The sequence below is a fragment of the Vipera ursinii genome (assembly GCF_947247035.1).
Source record: "Vipera ursinii genome assembly, chromosome: 1".
Lineage (NCBI taxonomy): Eukaryota > Metazoa > Chordata > Lepidosauria > Squamata > Viperidae > Vipera > Vipera ursinii.
The window spans coordinates 49,895,087-49,911,740 of NC_139512.1; the positions used below are offsets into that span (position 1 = coordinate 49,895,087).

The window sequence follows — 16,654 nt, forward strand, 5'->3', positions numbered from 1 at the left end:
GGTTTCCCCTATCCAGTCATGTCTGACTCTAGGGGGTGATGCTCATCTCCATTTCTTTGCTGAGGGAGCCAGCGTTGTCCGAAGACATTTCCATGGTCATGTGACTACATGACTATATGCCGAGGTGCACCGAAGTGATACCAATTTATCTACTCATATTTGCATGCTTTCAAACTACTAGATGGGCAGGAGCTGGGGCAAGGACGTGAGCTCACGCTGTCATGTGGTGCTCGGGTGTCAGACCTGGGCTGTTAGATTTCCAGTTGACAAGCTCAGTGTCTTTAACCACTGAGCCATTGCGCCCCCCATTCCTCAAATAGTTATGCTTAAATAGAAATAGAAAATATGCAAATAGAGTTTGAAAATTAATTCAGGTGGAAAGAGAATAAGTAAGTATGAAGAATAGTTTGAGAAAGCAGAGAGACAAGAGCTACAAGGACAACATTTTGGGGGCAATAAAGGTAAGATGTGAAAGACATATAGATATTTGAAGGTAAAATGTGCTGCTTATCTTTTGATTTAGTGCTGATGCTTCCAAAATAGTCTGATTCAATGCCTTGACTTCCAGGTGACCATTGAGGTGGTGAATGATCCTCAAGCAGAGATGGAGATGGACTTGCTGAAGGAGACTAGTAATGATTGGTCCCTGTCTTCCTCTGACTGGTTCTCTCATAAGGACCTCTTTTGGCCTCTTTTCTGGGAATACACAGATCCCATAGAGGATGGTGATGACAGTTTGAACCTAAAGAGCAGGGATGAAGAAGAGGAGGAGGAAGAGGAAGATTATACATCAGAGTATGATGAAGAAGAAATAGTACTGAGTGGAGTGGGGGGAAATTGGCATCAGAGGTGGCCTAATCGGAAGAATTGGATCTTAAAAGAGAAATACAACTATGGTGAGTCTACCTTTTTTGCTCTTGGTAAATCTAATCTGCTGAGTATACCCTCCTTCCATTAAGGAACAATAGCTGGTGAACAGCTCATTTGATGTGATCTCAGTGTGTAGAAGGAGCTGGTTGAAACTGAGCATTTTTCATTCATGAATGGCCATGGCATATGCTGCATGAAATTTACACTTCCCTTTATATTGTATACTATGAACAGTTTTCCAAAGCAGACATTTATATGTTGTGATTGTTGCTGCCAGAATTCCCATCAGCATAGTCAATGACTGGGATTCTGGAAATTGTAGCCCAAGCACATCTAGAAGATATAGGTTGTATTGGCCTGCAAGTTGAGAATTCTGAGGCAGAGTTTGATCAATGGATGGGACTTCTAGGAGCTAAACTCCCCCTTTTGTTCCTCACTAAAAAAATCTAGTAAAATGTAGCATCATTTGCAAATGAGAGCATCGTCTCATATTAAGAACCATGGGGAAAAGCCTTCATGACAGAAGTATAGCTCACACTGACCTTTTATGTGTATCTTGCGGAAGGATTCTAACTTCACTAGACTTGGTTGGATCTTTATGTGTTTGGTTTTATTTTGTTGTTGTTGCTGCTGTTGTCTCCAGATTATGAAGAAGAAGAGGACTGGAGTCCTTGGTCTTCCTGCAGTGTAACCTGTAGCAGTGGCCATCAGAAGAGAACCCGGTCTTGTGGTTATGCATGCACAGCCACAGAATCAAGAACTTGTGAGCTGCAGCACTGTCCTGGTATGTTCTAATTTTCTGGGCTGCAGTATTTCCATGGGCTGTGCTTTAATGCTTCAGAGTTACTCATTCACACATATCAGTCTATGGGCATGCTCTATTGCTGTCTCATCTGGACCATGTGGGAATTCTTTTTGAGTTTTTAGAAATTGTCTTTTCAGACATCCTATGAGAATTAATGTGGAATCTGAAAAGGAGGAAAATGCTTTTGGCCATTTCCTTGACATAATAAAATGAAGACACATCTGGAACTGGATTGTCTCCTGCAGTGGAGCAATATTTGATTACAGTCCTGAAAAATCAATGGATTTATTGTTAATTGCAACCATTTCCACCATACCTTTGCTCATCTGTTTGATATACAAGCTGTATTGAGGCCATCAGTTAAAAGTCTACTGTGAAGTTCAAAAGGAAGCTTTCAGCCCTTCCATATGTGGGAGCAGATTGTGGTCTTGGAAATGATAAGAAAACTGGTGGAGTTTCTATACCTGTACAAGTATATCTTTTACGTAAAACAGATTGTATCTCACAGTGTACACTCTGACCTGTTTGCTTCTGTGCTTTTCTCAAGGAGAAGTTGGGGCAATGGCTTCTACCACTGAAGAGACACCATCTGAAGCTGAAAATGCCACGGAGATTCTGAATGCAGGCCAGTAAAGTCCTTGCCCTTAAGACAATAATATTAGGATTGTTATTAGGGAATAACAAGAAACTGCACTGTAATGTGGATCTGTCTCATTCATACTTCCCAAAACTATATGTGGACAAAGGTATTGGTAGCCTTTGACATTCAAATTTTGCTCTCAATTTTTATGCTAGAACAAATAGGCATTAGAATATACAAAGTTTTGTGATCTTTATTAATATTGCAAATGGATGCAGAAACAGGAAGAAATACATTTGAGTGGAAAATAAGAAAATGAAGTGAATTGAAGTTAACAGATTCCCCCCAACTCTTAATTGCTACACCAAATAATTACTTTTGCACCCTATCGCTGTGGCTATTTATATCTGCTATTAATACTATTTTCAGAAAAATACATTTTCTTGTAGTAAGTAAAGATTTCAAAATAAGTTCAAGGATCTCTGTTTTACTTCTTGCTACCCGCTTCTGAATTCAAGAAGCTCTGCTATTTGTCCTCCAAATATTTTGTAAATGTTTCTTACATTTGTGCTGTAGTTTTAATAAACACCTGAGCTTATTCTCTAACATGCTTAAAATCACCTTTCCCCACCGTAGCATCTTTTGATACGTGTTGGATTACAAAAAATCCATAATTTTTAAGCAATACGAGTTCCCTCAGAGGAGGTGACTAATTTACCAACTTATTTGGAGGTCATTATGATGGGAAAGGCTAAGCTGAGCCATGGAAATTGTAGTAAAACGTGTTTGCTTTCTTAGAATTTGGACACAAATTTTAAGACATAATCTCCTAATGACTTATGCTGATTTGATTCTTCCTTCCTTTCCCAGATGTGGATAGTTGTGAGAAATGGCTTAATTGCAAGAGTGATTTCCTCAACAAATATCTAAGCAAAGTGCTTTCAGACCTACCCAACTGTCCCTGCTCTTACCCTTTAGAAGCTGTTTATAGTGCTGTAAACTTGCAAGATGAGCAGAAAGGCATGAACTTCCGATGGCTGGATGCCAGTGGGCCAAAGGAGCGATTGGACATCTACAAACCCACAGCCCGTTTCTGCTTGCGTTCCATGCTGTCCCTGGACAGCACCACTCTAGGTGCCCAACACTGTTGCTATGATGAGAACACCAAGCTTATTACCCGAGGCAAGGGAGCAGGAGCGCCCAACCTCATAAGCACAGAGTTCTCTCCTGAGTTACACTACAAGGTGGACATGCTGCCTTGGATCCTCTGCAAAGGGGACTGGAGTCGATACCATGCTGTGCGGCCTCCCAATAATGGGCAACAGTGTGCTGTCAACCCTCCAGAGGATGTATACCTTTCTCAACTACAGGAGGCCAGAGAGTATTAATAGAGCAACGAGAAGGAGGCTGAGGAGATCAGGATGCCCCTTCTGTCTCCCTTGCTCAACAACATAACACTTATTGTTTCTCCAACCTCGCCCCAGTAGTTATATCAAAGGTCTCTGCAACTTCAGAATTATATGTTATTTTGTTATCACCTTAGTAACAAGGTAAGTTTGTAGAGCAGCCTAAACGATCTCCTCAGAGGTTCCAGTCCTGAGTTCTCTATAACAACCTCCGCTTTCTTTTCTGTCTTTTCTCAACACTCAGAAGTTATCCCGAGCTGACTGGCTTTCAGGGATGTGTTAGAAGGCTAGCAATTTGTCTGGAGGGATTTGGGACAAGGGTAGAGCCCAAGAATTTAAGTGGTTATCTTGATTCGTTTGCTATTATGTTTGGCATGTCTTACAGTGCAGGTTGCGAATTCCTTTTGCATAAATCAGATGGGTACTCATGGTGTATGAAATTCCAGAAATAGATTAGTATCCCCAAATTACATATTTAGGTAAAAGGGAACGTCAGAATCTTTGTAGAAAGAAGAGTCTGGATGTACTCTTATGTAATTTTGGCACAATCCTAGGAAAGAAAACAGAAGACACCATCTTGGTGTGTTACATTCCATACATTTCAGGGAAAACTGGACGATGAGGTGGAGATGTTAGAAAGTTAGGAATGCAAATTCCAGGATGGAAATGAAACAGGCTCTTCCCCAGTGGAGATGAGGCTAACCTTCATCCAAAACTGATGGAACAAACTGAATCCAGTTTCAGTCTACCTGAATAAATAGCATTTTGGATTGTGTAATCCTCACCCTCCCAAAAAACCCTTCAAAAGATATGTGAAAGAATCCAGCTGCCCTGGGAAAGTCACAGTACATATAACATTAGTCCAACTTTCCCTACCAAATGTTCATCACTCTATATTCTCTGTCTATTAGGACAAAAGCTGGGAACTCTGAGTAACGTATTCTTTTCTACAAGACACTAGATTTGGAAAGTCTTTCCTACACCATGTCCTTGAACACCTTTCAGGATGGTGGGAGACTATAGTTCAAGACCAAAATGTTCCTGTTTTCACAGCTTTGTGGTTCTGCTGGGCAGATGGTCCTTGGCAAAATCTGTATCTGTGCTTACGCGCTTTGTACTGAATCCTGTCAGCTACTAATCCAGTCAAATCTCTTTACTGTTGCTGCTAACACCACATGATAACACTACCTCAGCGAAAGTCATCACTCTGCATACAGAGTCCTGACCCAATTTCTCCTGGAAGTGCCTGATATCCCATGTCATTGTACCACGAGAGGTTTCTGGTGTCCCTTACAGCTACATCTGAAAGGGCCATGCAGCCCTAAAACCCAGCAACTGGATAGGAAGGGAACTCCTAAAGTAATCCAGCTGAAGCTCAGCTAATCACCAGCTTCCAAAAACCTCTCCTCCCTGTCCCCTGGAAGGCCCGCCTGTGGAGACTTGGGTTGCAATGCTAGGGAAAACACTACTTTCATGCCAGACTACCTTAAACTGGCTTCAGATGCCTCAGCAGAAGCCTAATAATGATATGGTTATGTTGTGAAATTCTGTTGAGTAAGAAATTCTGTTTTCATACCACTGCAAGTACTGTAGGCCACACTGCTGGAGTCTTCCTGACATCAGTGAGGTATAAAGGAAAGGGAGAGAAAAAGAAGCAAAGTAAAAGTGACAGTACTCCAAGCCACATTTATTCCAAAATAATCCCTACCTGTTCCTGCTGCAGTCCTTCTCTCTACCACACTCCCACTGCATCTGCTTCACCAGTCCTTCTCCAGCAGTGTGATGCTTCCACAATCTCTGCAGAAAATAAATTGCCAGGAAAAAAGGCACCTCCAAAATCTTAAACTACAAGGTCAGTCCTACCAAAGTGGCCTATGAGAAGAAAAACATGCTAGTGGAAAGAAGCCTTTTGGGGGGAGGGGGAAATGAAACAGAAAAAGACCTAGATTCCCTAGCTACAATAAGGCCCCCAGGAATATTAAAACAATCCAGAAACTGAGAAACGCATGCAAGTAACTTAAGGCACATTCCTGTCATGAAGAACACACAGCTGTGTTTGTCTGACTTGTGACCTATCCCCATCATCTAAGCCAGATGGGATATCTGAACATACAAACTGCACTGTTGGGACACATTGCTTATTTGTATTGTGGAATAAGGTGTATTTTTAAGAACTTTAGGGTAAGAATCTCTGCTGGGATTTTTCTCCTTATTTGGAATAATTGTTGGTTGTAAATGCTAAAAAGTGGAGCGACTTGTCTGTGTACGTCTTTAGCCTTTGCAGCCAACCAATCCTAGGGAGACGTGTTCAGTGACAACTAAATGTGAAAATAGATTTTATAATGGGGGACCTGGATCTCCTAGCCATTCTATAGCTCAACTCATTTTCTTGCAGGATTAAATGGGGAGGTCTCTATAGTTATCCCATCTTAGATTAGGTTAGGATGTTTGCATAATGGCTAAGCAAGGAAAGGCCCCTTAACTGGGGTATTTTGGATCACAACTGCCCTCCCATATGGTTTATACTTTATATTCTGCTCCTGCTCCAGTTAAGATTGTTTGCAGCCACAGCTTCTAGTTTAGGGATCCTTTTTTGGTAGAAATAGGTGGGATAAGCAATATTAATTACATATCTGTTGGTTTCTGAGCTTTTGAGGATAAAAACATTTCCAAATGATATTCTATTTTTTTTTAAATTTCAGTGGGATTTTGTCTTCCTTTGAGGCAATGCAGTTCTTTTCACACAGGCAAGATGAAAGGAAAGTTAACGTTTGGAATACTTGATAACCATTAAGATGTTGTTGGAGGTTTGACATCTAAGTTCTTCATATTTTGGACCTTTCTTTAGTTAAAAGAAGCCCAATATTTTGTATAAATAAGTTATAAAAATTAAACACCTACTTCAATTGTTTGACATAATTTTTATGCAAATGTTATATCAGACAACAAAGCCTTCTTTATTATGACTTTTTCTCTCCTAAATTGTGATTTTTACTATTTGCTAGAAATGCTTTTTTTTTAAAAAAAAAAACCAACAACTATCTAATGTTACAGATTTAGTACCAATTAGCAAATTTCATCCAGTCCTGGAATGCAGATTATATGCATGTTAATATGTGCCTCTGCAGTATTTATCATGCCAGCTCCTTGGATTGCTGCTGTTTTTCTCCCCTCAGCTCACTGATTGTTAAGTGTTGCTTTATTGTTGCACTGTTGGTGTCACTGCTGTTTCCTTTCATTATTATTATTGCAGAAACTGGATAGAACTTTTAGAAAACCAAAAGCTCCTTTTCCCCTTAAAGACCTAACTGGTGCTGATGAGCCATCTGGATGTTGCTGGAATGAGATGGTAGCCAGGTGACCTCTAGTGTACAAATAAGGAACTATATGGAATTGTTGGGTGAATAATAATTGAACTCAAATCTTGATTGAGACAGGGAAACCTTGCTTATTAGCTACTTAATTATTATTAGGGCATTTATGTCCAATGAGAAAACTTAAAATATTTTGTTGCATCAAAATATGCCATTGTTGTGGCAAAGTTGTAGCATCAGACCAATTGGGAAAACAAGGCCCCTGTTCTATTTGTTGTTCTATTTGTTCTAATCTAGAGAGGTTTGTTATTGTGTGTAAACCTGCATCTCTCAAAAGTAACAATAGTACTAGCTTTACTTAGTGCTTTTAACTAAGCATGTCATAACATATATAACCTGCAGTATTTCGTTTGCAAATAAAACTCATTTAAAAATTAAAGCCAAATAATTCCTTGGCACAATATAAACATATCAACCTGGTTCAGTAAATTAAAAACTAACTGGCACAATAAAATCAATTAAATACCATATAAAACATATGAGCGTAAAATAAATGTCAATATTTCAAACTCTCAAGAAGAGGACTAACTACTGTTATTCCAGTGCTGTAGTGCAGGATGTGTGTATGTGCCATCTGACAAAAACCTGCAACTTCATTGGGTTTTGGAGGTTTTTTGGTTACTACCAAGTAGTTAGTGGACCATAAGTAGCCTGTCTCCTTTTGCTCTTTTCATGGCTTCATCAAATAACAGGTCTTCTGCTTCCATAACAGTATATTTGGCTTTGTGGTCATGATATTTTAGATGGAATATTCATCTGCAAGTTTCAGATGCTGTTGTCAGCAGTTGGTTTGTTAAGTTTCTGCATTATATTCCATTCCCCCCCCCCATTTTGCTGGAATAAGTTCTGAAGTCATTACTCCTTCAGTCCTCACTGAAACTTGCTAATTGTTTTACTTTGTTTCCTTTCAGGGTCTTCTGGGTTTTCTTCATCTTTTCTTTTTTGATTTCACTGTCTTCTTCTCCAACATATAAAATAGTAATACTGTAACAAGAGCATCATATGACACAATGTGTTTAAAATATCGCAATAGATTATGCTGCTATTTTTCTGGAACTTGATATGCAAGAAGAGTAATATGAGAATGAGACATATAGAAGTCTAAGCTCAAAGCATCCAAGTTCAAAGTATATGTCAAGGAGAACATTCTTGATCCACCGCTCCACACATCCTTTTGTTGTCTTAGTGATTAAATGGTAAAGATCACCTAGCTGTTGCATTTTCTATCACTTATGCTTTTTTTCCTGTTGACACTGACCTTATGTTTGTTACATCAAAATTAGACCATCTTGTAGACAAGAGAGCATTATAATTTGCCTGAATGAGAAAAAAAAGGCTGAGGAAGGGTCCAGAAATTATTTAAATAACCTGCTTGGATTACTATCCCAAAGGAGGTACTAATGATATATTGCCTAAAATACAAATGTTGGTTGCTAAGCAACTGATTTTACAACATACCCATATCTATCCAGATGTGATGGTTGTCTTACAATCCTTTTTGTGGATGTTATTGCCTTTAAGACCATAACCATCTGCTATTCCGGGTTTTATTCTTTTTGGTGGCATTTGCTTTGGACAGGAATAGTTAGAAGGTTCCTCTGCATTGGCATAAGATGGATAGCACTATATATTAACTAATTCTGAGCTGTTGCAATTGCTTATGGATAATCTCAGTCCTTGTGAATCTCAGATTCAGGCAATAACTTATGGCTTGTTGGGCCACACTTAAGGCTATGACCTGATACATTTTGATCCTTTATTCCACTTTCAGAAACCAGCTGGGGCAAAGCTGCAATATTGCCATGCAGAAGGGGGGCTGTTAATGCTACATCTGTTAACCATGTAAAGCATTGGATAACTACTGTTATGCTGATATATTAGTGAAAATAAATAAATAAAATAAATCTAATAAAATAAAATGACACCTCAAGAAAATCTGGATAAAACTTGAAGATGGTATAAGTGCTTAAATGAGAACATGGCCTGAACTGTCTAATTTTAACAGTTTTGAGATAGATATATAATGTACAAAAATGCAAATAAACTGCTACAGATTTTTTTAAACAAAATAGTTGAACATTTAATGAACAAATCATCATGCAAAAGCAGAATCCAATGACAAATGGGTTTTCTCTTTATTTTCACATACCCAGGAGATCTGCTACCAAGGGTCCCACACCCATATAAAACAGATTGTGTTGAGTGCACAAGGATAAGAGAGACAAATGACAAAAGTTTACGGGGTGAACTTGTGTGAGGTTAAATTACTCCCAGTGTGGTTTTGGTAGTCAGGTTTGAGAGAGTGGTTCGCCACATTTAAGCAGCAGCCACTGCAGACTACTATTAGAACTGAGCTATACACCACTGCATCCAGATGCTCAATCCAATTCAGTCCGCATGGTAATGGTGGAGAAAGATGAGAGGATATGGGAAAGCTGCCTGTCAGCTTTCAGCCAGAACTGGCCTCCTTCTGTTCTTTGCTTCCAAAAAAGACACATCATGGACGAACCCTGGTGGTGCAGTGGTTAGAATGTATATTGCAGGCAAACTCTGCCTGTAGCCTGAAGTTGTTGACTTAGCCGTCCATCCCTTCCAAGGTTGGTAAAATGAGGACCCTGATTGTTGGGGACAATATGCTGACATTGTAAACTGCCCAGAGAGTGGTAAAGCACTATGGGGTAGTAGTTAAGTCTACCATAAGTGCTATTGCTATATCCTTTAAAATATTGATAGTCTCTCAGAAGCAAACTGAGCATATTTCCTCCCCACAAATGCTGCATAAAAAGGAGCAAGTAAATAATCTGTTTGATTGTTACTTCATCCACTGCTCTGGTCTTCCTTTACAACTTCTTTCTATAACATTTAGAGGCAGCAGAAATATAATAGCATAATAGGGCTGATTTCCATCCTTCCTTGATTGTCTCTATATTTCTTTGTTACCTCCTCTGCATGACTCAGCCTGCAGACAGACATCTCCTAATACAGAATATAGAATAACCAGAGTTGGAAGGGACCTTGCAAATTATCTAGTCAACCCACTGCTCATGCAGGACAACCTATACCATTCTGGACAAATGGCAGTCCAATCTCTTCTTTAAAACTTCCAGTGGTGGAAGACCCACAACTTCTGGAGGCAAGTAATCATTGTACTGCAGCAGGAAATTTGGGCAGGGGAGAAGGTAGGCTGGCTAGGGGATTCTATCCATCATCTGTGGGCTTCTTCCCTTCCTCCTTTCACTTTATTTTCCTGTAGCATGAGCTGAATAGAAAACATTTAAAACCTAAGGAACTGAATCACAAACAGTACTTTTCCTTAGGAATTCTCTCCTTTTCCTTCCTTCCTATAGGCAACACATGCTTGCCTACAGATCCTTCCATCCTCTGTGGTAGTTCCATAGGCAGGGCAGGGAAGAATTGGTTATATGTACCATCTTATTTTAGGCTGTTTCCCAAGATGTTTCATTATTATCCTGTTTCATGCTGTTTGAATACCTGGCAAGTAGGGTTTTTTTTCTTAAATCCGACTCATGGTTGTATCTAACTCTCTAGGGAGTAGAATAGCAGTAGACAAGGCTGGCTAAAGAGGCAGTAGGGAGGTATGCCCCAGCAGCCTGGAATGGGCAATAAGTGACAATCTTCGTTACTTGTCACCTGAATTCACACAATAGGTGCCACAAAGAAAGATTTGACACACCTTGCATGGTCCCTGAATGCCCAAGAAGGGAGATGCCACCACTGCTTCATCTCTAAGGACTATGTATTAATGTGCCAAAACAGGGCATCTGCAAGTGAGTATATTGTAGTTGGTGCTCATGGTTAGGTGTTAGGCCTATATTTAAACTACAGAATCAACTATGGACTCATGGCTGTCAGGCTCTGGGGTATTAAAAAGGTATGATGAATGATGAATCTAAAGAGTTTTAGGTAAACCCAGTAGGGTTTACTGAGCTGTTTACTGTATCCAGACAGAATACTTTTAGGGTTGACCTGAACAAACATAATTCTTCACACATTTTTTATATAGTCTTTCTTAACTTCCTTTATTCTTGGTCAGAACTTTATCCCTAGTTTCATTTTTTTCCAAGGAAGCTATGTACACCCTTTAAATTAATAAGCCCATTTGCTTACTAAAATTCAGTATCCCATCCTGAGATCCGTTACCAACAATTCTTGCCCAGTGGTGGGATTCAAATATGTGAACAACCGGTTCTCTGTGTGGATACCACTTCCAGAAGTCCATTCTGGCCTAAGCAACAAAAAATTAGCAATTGGTTCTGCCAAAGTGGTGCAAACCAACTGAATCCCACCACTGTTCTTGCTTGTCAGGCACAGGATTGACTGGAGTCCAGGTCCAATGAGGAAATTCACAACTTGTCAACAATGGTGGGAATCTGTAAATGACAACTGCCTGGAAGAGGTTGGGGCTGTCTACTTCTAGTGTATCCAATGTTGCTGGTATCACAAGCACCTTACACTCCAGGGAAGCTTTATAATTTTATTTGATCAAGAAAATGATAAGGGATGAATTTTATTTTTGTACCAGGTAATTAAGATTCTGTGCATTTCTATTTAAGCCATTTTTAAAGTATTGTATGTATATTGTTCCTTCATAATTTTATTATTTCAATATACTTTTGAATAAAGATATAATAGCATTTATGAGAAAATCTTTATTTGACTATAGATAAAAGCACTTTATTTCAAATTGCATGTGTTTGTGATTAACATTATTTGGTTATGTTAGTCATTCAGTTGATCTTGAAAGGGACATTGCCAAATGCTGCATCTTTAGGGAACTGAATCTTATTAACTTGGTCATTAAGGATCCAGAATGTGCTACTGTTTGCTGTCCTGTCTGCATCTTAATTTTAATGAATGAATCTCAAAGGGACGCCCCAGTGTTTCCTTTCAAAAAATAAAACTTCTGTTTTAGCCTGGATAAAAATCAGTCCTTTTTTATTGAGCTTTTCTTAATCCATTTTTCCCCCAAGGAGAAGTGAAGAGTTTTAGATATAGTCCCCCAAAGCAGGATGAGAAATCAGTAATCCTCAAGATCCTTCTGAATTACAACCATCCACAATCTCTGTTTACTGGATTAAAACCTCCATCTGAGTTGATGGGAGTCATAATCCAAAAACCACAGAAAAGCATTCTAACTCTCTACCCCAGTTCAGTAGAATTAAATTATGGGTCATTCTGTTCCCAGGTTTTCTCTTGTATTATATTTATTGTTTGTTATTTACTATCTTAAGGAATGGAGATATTCAGGACGCTGAATGGGACTTTGCTTTCAGAGGATGTATGTATAAAATGCCAAAAGGGAAGCAAAATTTCAGGTTCTTCTGTTACAAATAAACTCTATCGTTAAACTCTGTATGCTTCTGCCTCATTATTCTGCATTTGAAAATGAAGAACGTTAATCAGTTTTAGACTGGAAACCGATTCTCTGGCATAATTATGGACAACCAGAAATGGCACTTTTTAAATACTTTGGTGAGGGAGGAGATTAAAGACTGGGGGAACTGTGACAAGGGTGAAATTTTCATTCCTTTTAAAGGATGTTGGTGGGCCTCAGGGTGCCCAAGAATGAGACACATAGTCTAAGGTTGCCCACTCCAGTTCTATCATTTATAGAGTTCACGATACTGTTATTATCAACTAGTATTCCCTGTCAGTGTACTTTCCTACAGTTGTGTTGGAGAACGGCGAGCCTCTGAATTCTATCTTTATAATATCCATCATCAAAGATGGGATACATGGTCCCTTTTCTTTGCACGTTTTATGATTATGATATCCCAACAAGCCAACAAAAAAATAACAACCTCTGTATACGTATGGAGCATTGCCAATGGCTTTTACTAGCTGGAAACAGTTTGTAATAGGAAATTTTTTTGTTTTGCTACAGAAATCCAGCTGGCCTTTTGCTACAGGCTTTTGTGAAAGCCACACTCCTCACCATTTTGTCTTTAAACTGGTTACTCTCACAGCTGGACTGCAGCCCTGCACAGGGACAAGCATTTGAAGCTGAGCCAAGCTCAGTCTGTCAATGAGGGTTGGTCAGCCCCACAAGGCGCCTTTAACTAAGAATGCAAAGCACTCCAGATTGCGACCAAGGGAAGAATGTGAGCCAGCATCTAAATGTAGCCAGCATCAGATTTCAAAGTTCTCTGTAAGATTACAAAGCAAGATCCAGCTGCTTAGGAGAGGGTGTGTATTTAAACAACAAGGTGCTATTGAAAAGTTTGATGACAGACCCAAAAAGAAACCCAAACCTTGTCTATAAACCAGGCGTTTCTCAAGAGAGTATGGGATAATGGCTTTCAGTTGATTTGTAGTATATTATGTAGCTGAAAGTCTTTGCAGAAAGGCTGTAATGGGACTTTTTCCAGGCTGTTAGTTTCTTTCTAGATGATAGTTAAAAGCTCCAAATCTTATAGCTGTCCCTCATCCCGTTATAGTTCCACAGCAGTCTTGTCGTTCTTGTGTCATTGGTACAAAAATAAATACAAAAGAAATGATTCGTCAATTGAACACCCAAACCATATTTGTGGTATCAATGTAAAGAAATGCAGTATTGACCTCTGTATTTCTGCCTTAAGAATTTGATACAGTTCTACCACATACACAAGTAAAGTTGGAGATCAGAGATTGTGAATAAACAAAGTTAAAACGACAAATTGATAGTAAGAAATTGTAGTCACTACAGAGAACGCAATGACAGTTTACACACTGCATGGGGGAACAAACCATGATAGCCCTGCATAAAGACTATGGTTGTTTTTAGGGTGCACATTAGAGCTGCAGTAACTTCATTGCGAGTTAAGGAAAACTCTTCTTGTGGATTCATCTGCTCTGATTTTGTTGGCAAATTGGCTCAACGGCAGCTGCCTCTAAACATCATTGTGGATTGAAGAGACTTGCCAGTTCTGTTTTCTGCCCTCCTGGTCATTCATCTTTAGAAAATCAGAATGGAAGACAGCACTGCTGTATTCAGAACAGAATTTATTTCCTGAGGTTGGAATCTGTTTCCTAAGACAGACTTCAGATCACCCCATCTCAAATCTGTGCCTTTACCTCAGAAATTTGAGGAAAGGAAAGCCAACAGCTTTCTGGCCTTTTCAAGAACCGAATATCTAATTTGACAGCTACATTCCTTCTGGAAGCTCCAAACTGGCCAAATAACAGGGATAAATGTCAGGGCAATATATGCTACCCCACCTTTTTCAGAGGGTGAACTACCACCCCTTCCCCATTTACTGGGAAGGCTGCCTGGAGAGAAGGCTTTCTTTGTAGTTTTTGCATACTGTATCTACAAATCCACAGCATTTGCTTTATGAGCCCACAGGGTGCCTCATTGGCTATACGAAAATAAAGTAGCTTAAAATATTCTCAAGTGACATAATGGGTTTCTAGGGCACCTTATTTATTACGTGCTTACAGGTGGTTAGCTTTTCTGTATTTTTTCCAAGAGAGACTTTTATCCCCAAATTCAGCAAAACCTCTGTGGAGAAAAACTTTTCACAGGCTTCTCAAACTCTGAGCAGCAACTCCTTAGCGGTTGCAAAACATTTTTAAACCTAATCAAGCAACGCAGGAAGCAAAGTTTATACTGAGTATTGTCTGCACTCCTATTATGCTTGGGCAAGCATACAGCGGACTCACAAAATTAAGGCAAGGAGCAACCCTAAGTGAGTTTAGAAATGACTAAACCCACCTATCATGCCTTCCCTTCTGTCAAAATAATCCACCAATCCCAGTTGACACTCGGGTGAGGCAGATTGTAGAAATATATGCACTAGTAAAAATATTTTTTTGTATTATTGTAAATATCTAACAATACAAAATGAAAAAGATTTTGCTGGATGGGAAGAGGAAAACTTATCGTGACCAATTGTACAATAAAATGAAAACCAAAATGAAAATTTTGTCTTATTTTAATTGATGGGCTACTTCTTGCCCAAACCTAACTGCAGTGCAGTAAGTCGTTTAACTGAGGTTTGCACAAGTTCTTTCATCATTTTAGGAGGTGACAAGAGTGAAATTGATTGGCAAACCTCTCATCATCGTGTATTAATACTTTAAATGAATGTACATTTACGAACAAGTCTTGCTCATTTTAAGCAAGTATTAGAGATAGCACATTTCTCCTTGATTTTACATAATATCCCTCACAAATTATCCCCAATTTCAGGTAATTCATTCTTGTTCTGGGTGTATGCATTATAAATTTTTTTTCCAACAAAACATATTTCTTAGCAACTACCAACCTTGGGGTATATACATTATTTTGAGGTGCAAAATCCCCCATTCCAAAGCATGGAACAAAAAATAGAGCAGTATATGTCTTAATACGCTCTGGGAAAACATACTGGGTTCAGTCACTGCAGTCTCAGTAGTGTCTACAAGTCTTTATATGAATCTACTGCAATAATTATGTATATGTCACAAAGCCATCTGTCATATTATCCATATGCATTGGATTTACATCTGGGAAGTGTTGTCAACTGGCAGCAGAAGTGCAGATGAGTTGTCTACCTAAGGGCTGCAAATTGATTTTCCAGATTGTGATTTTGAACTTCTAAAACCCTGCGCTCTCCTTTTTTTTAGACCACTGATTTGTTCTTCCAAAATGTAAGAACATAAGCAAAACTAGACCCATTGCAGCTGTTTCAAAAAGCTGACAGCAATAAACACACATTATTATAAATTCAAGCTCTAGTATATTAGGCCTTGCTGCCATCATGTGGACATCTGAAAATGTAAACTGTTTGAGGCCAACTGCTGTCTTCTATCAGGACTAACACTTTATAAAAGCCAAACAACCATTTTCACAATCAAAACAGAAAGATTAATAGAGAAATAATGAGGCACTTTGGAGTAACAAGACAAGTTGCATGAAAATTCAAAAGCAACAGCTTACTTCTAAATAACGCATACTTTCCTTATCAGTGTTTGGCTATATTGGATTATAAAAATCACATATAAATTTCTTCTTAAATTTAGGATCAAACACGCTTCACAAGTAAACAGATTAAAAGAAAGACTAAGTTTGCATTTTCTTGAGATTTGACTATCACAGAAAGAGTTCAAGACCAAATAAAAAGATCAGTTATCCCAGGCTTTTGCTTGCATAGAAAGCAATATGCTACAGTTTTATCTTTTTTCCTTTCTAATCTCTCACACAAAAAATATAACAAAGAAAGCAATCAACTTTGAAAAACAAATTCTATATGTACATAACAAGCAAGAACTCAATTTTCCTGAGGGAACCTCAGATCTATCGGTGTAATTAATTTGTTAGAATTTATTGGTCTGATTGTAATGTTGAAATATATTCTGAACAAAAAAAGTGAAATTTGCCTCTGAAAATCTCTTTGGTTGTACTCTTAAAGCTAGATTTAAGGTATCAAACTTTACAACTGAATGCTGATTTTAGGCAAATGTGCTCTCTTTTGATTTATAGTCTTTGTTCTGGATTCCAACATACTTGAAATGCTATTATGCACATTGTACACTTTCATTCTATAGTGATGATTTTTGAAAGTCCTACATGGAATTTTTGGGGGAAGTGCTATTTTCTGTTATAAAGGTCCACTCCCAAAGAATAAGCTGATTGAAA

General features: G+C 38.7%; 1 protein-coding gene across 1 annotated transcript in view; it reads left to right on the forward strand.

The window, feature by feature from the left end:
* Nucleotides 1-12,400, forward strand: part of ISM2 (isthmin 2) — a gene marked incomplete at its 5' end in the record, with an annotated part of 35,452 nt that extends 23,052 nt beyond the window's left edge. Inside the window, 5 exons of the mRNA XM_083349095.1 lie at nt 569-896; nt 1,514-1,654; nt 2,223-2,300; nt 3,126-3,805; nt 12,288-12,400. Of these exons, the coding sequence (XP_083205221.1) occupies nt 569-896; nt 1,514-1,654; nt 2,223-2,300; nt 3,126-3,643 (1,065 nt within the window). The 3' untranslated portion in view covers nt 3,644-3,805; nt 12,288-12,400. The remainder of the gene's footprint in view (nt 1-568; nt 897-1,513; nt 1,655-2,222; nt 2,301-3,125; nt 3,806-12,287) is intronic.
* Between the last annotated feature and the right edge of the window lie 4,254 nt (nt 12,401-16,654).